Here is a 2,859-nt window from a genome sequence, read left to right as displayed (position 1 = left end):
TAATGTTTAACTTGGGCAGTTTTAATTAAAACAAACGCAGAGTTGTTTTTCATGTATTTCCTGGCAGGTGTGCATGCCAATCAAATAACTGTCATTTGGGAGAATTTAAATGACCAGGCGAGGTGGTTTCACAGACAAGGCTAACCGTCATGTTTTCCCTCTGTCCCTACAGATCCCAGTGAGGGCTTTCACTGCCAGGACGAGTGCCGCATCCTCGGCCACTCTGACCGTTGTTGGATGCCTCGTGTCCCAATCCCAGCACGTGCCAAGTCACCAGAGCACACTCGTAATGTCATTGCTTTGTCTATCGAGGCCACTACAGTGGATGTGCCCCACTATGAGGATGGCACCACTAAGAGAACTTTTGCCACCTTTGGCAAGGATGGGCCTGAGGATGTGGAACGGGGAGAGCTAAAGGGAAAACGGACTCAGGAGTCTCAGGTGTGTAGCCCCAAGTCCAATGGAGGGGCTGTCCGTGAAGCTGGCAATGGGCGTGAGGCAGCCAGCCCCATCACTTCCCCTGTGCACCTGAAGAGCCCAGTGTCCAAGCCATCGTCTGCCTACAACACACTGAAATGCCGCGACGCAGAGCGAATCGCCAACCACAGCCTGCTGCGGCAGCCGGAGGGGAAGGACAGTGAGCCGGCTGTCAGGGAGATCAACACGCTTCTCCACGATGGTCGAGACAAGGAATCCCCCAGCAGCAAGCGCCTGAAGGACATTGTGCTTTAGCGAGCTTCTCTGTGATGCACACCAACATGCATATACACATATAGAGTAAAGTCACATATATATACCCCGCAATAGCTGTGTGTGCACAGAAGAAAGTCAGGCTGTGGAAGTAGAGACACACCCATCTGCAGTATACAGAATCGGCTTGGGCTGAGGATAAAGAGCTGCGTTACCATGCTGCAGCTAGTTGTGTGGTCAAGGTAGTGGATGTGGCTTTGTTGTAGTCGCAGTACTTTTTCCTTGTTTGCTTTTTGTTCGGTTGTTTTTGTCCGTCTGTCTGCAGTGAGTGGACAGGCAGGTTGCTGTTGACTGCATGGACATGGCCAGTGAGCTCTCCAGCCCTCGCGCCAAAGCAGGACCCTACTCGTTTGGACACCTGAGGTGCCAGTTTGTCCGTACAGTTTTGCCTTTTGAACTACTTTTGTATCAAAAACGGATCTTTGCCTTTTTTGGTTTTGCGGTTTGTTCTAACTGCCAAAATCGCTCTTTGTTCCTTTGTATAGTGAGCTCCATCAGTGTATTAAATGACACAGAAACAACACAAACAGACACACACGGGCTTCGTCTAAAAATATCCTCCATTTACTCCAACAGTTTTCAGTTCTTTCAGCAGAAGGAAAGGGAGGCATCTCAAGCTCATCGCCCCCTCTCCCCATCTAATAAGAGAAACTTTCTCTGCGTGTCCCTGAGGACATCCTCGTGTCATCAGACTGTGAGGTCTTTACAGTATTTATATTTTATCAAGGATGGAGCTAAATGAACTCTTGCTATCTGCCCGGCCGCTTTGAACACAGTGGAAGCAGGACAGACATATCCTTGTGTTCAAATTGAGGTGTATGAAAAGAGACTTACTGCTTTTGAAATCTCCTGTTCCCAACCTTGATTGTAGCCAGTGGAGCACAAATTAGAACTTTGTGCTCTAGTCTTGTACTTTTTTTGACTTTTGACTATGGGGCTAGGATAGAAGGGATCGTCACTCATGTCTTGCTATGTGAAACTCTGTATAGGGTTTACTATTATCATTTTTAATAACCTGTTGTTATGTGACAATCCCTTTAATGTTTTGTTTCAAGAGAAAAATCAAATAAACATTGGTGTTCAACTGAAGCTACAGTAGCGTTTGTTACACAAACACAAAAATTAAAAAAACATATATGACAAAATATATTTTATAAATAATTTAAAAATGTATAATGAAAATATTTAATGCTGTGTAGTTATTTTATGAGTAAGTTATACTTGAAATTAACTTGCTTTTGTTCATTTGTCTTTTGCTTTTATATTGAACCGGATTTGTTTTTTTATTTTCAAAATGAACTTGGATTTTTTTTTTTTGTTTCTTTGTTTGTTTGTTTATCGTGTGACCCCTGGCAACTGTTGACTTGCAGTCTACCTTGTTGTAAAGAGTTTCTTATTGGTCAGTTCTTGTGCCATCAAGTTTCTGTGTGGGCTACTAGAAAATGTATAAAGACAAAAAAAAAGAAAAGAAAAACAATAACAACAACAAAAAGCAATTTCAGCACCGACATTAGTGTGTCAGTTCAATGAGCTTAGAGTGAGATAGCAAAAGAAACCAAAAAAGATGCAAACAAAACCTTAAAGATTGCCGGATATTGCTTAATCTTCTTATCTGAGGAGGAAAGGAACCAGCTCCCAGTGTTTTTCATGCTGGTAATAAGGTTCCACCTATTTTATCTGTCTAATGAGTCAGCTTTCCCTTTGAGCCCAATCAAGTTTAAACAGGACTATTTCAGATTCAGCTGAAGGCATTCGGACATGACGACTAGCTTTCCTCAGCACTGCTGTCACCCTGTGCCATCTGTGTTCAGCTGATCTCAAAGATGAGGTTGAGACCAGAGAGGTATAAACAGGGCTCCCCCTTCCTACTAGCGCCACACAGCAGAGTGGGTGGAATCGGGTTCGAACGAACTAAGATCTTGGAGGAATCGTGTTGCACATCAGCAATGAGGTTTTATGTTGCTTTGCAGTAAACTATGTACAATGTGGAAAAATATGAATGAAAATGGACAAATTGCATACAACACAATAGATCTTGTAGCTGAATGTTTTGCTGGTCTCACCCATGGCTTCTGGCAAATGAAAATCGGAATAATCACTGAATGTATA

At 43.3% G+C, this 2,859-nt stretch overlaps 1 protein-coding gene across 1 annotated transcript in view; it reads left to right on the top strand.

Annotated features, from left to right (window-relative positions):
• LOC109957752 (protocadherin-19-like) overlaps nucleotides 1-2,859 on the top strand; it is a 25,624-nt gene extending 22,765 nt beyond the window's left edge. Inside the window, exon 3 of the mRNA XM_020595887.1 lies at nucleotides 173-2,859. Coding sequence (XP_020451543.1) covers nucleotides 173-732 — 560 coding nt within the window. The 3' untranslated portion in view covers nucleotides 733-2,859. The remainder of the gene's footprint in view (nucleotides 1-172) is intronic.

This window comes from Monopterus albus, unplaced genomic scaffold, assembly GCF_001952655.1.
Source record: "Monopterus albus unplaced genomic scaffold, M_albus_1.0 scaffold2.1, whole genome shotgun sequence".
Classification (NCBI taxonomy): domain Eukaryota; kingdom Metazoa; phylum Chordata; class Actinopteri; order Synbranchiformes; family Synbranchidae; genus Monopterus; species Monopterus albus.
The sequence above is the reverse complement of the archived record's forward strand: the minus strand, read 5'-3'. Positions and strand labels throughout refer to the sequence as shown.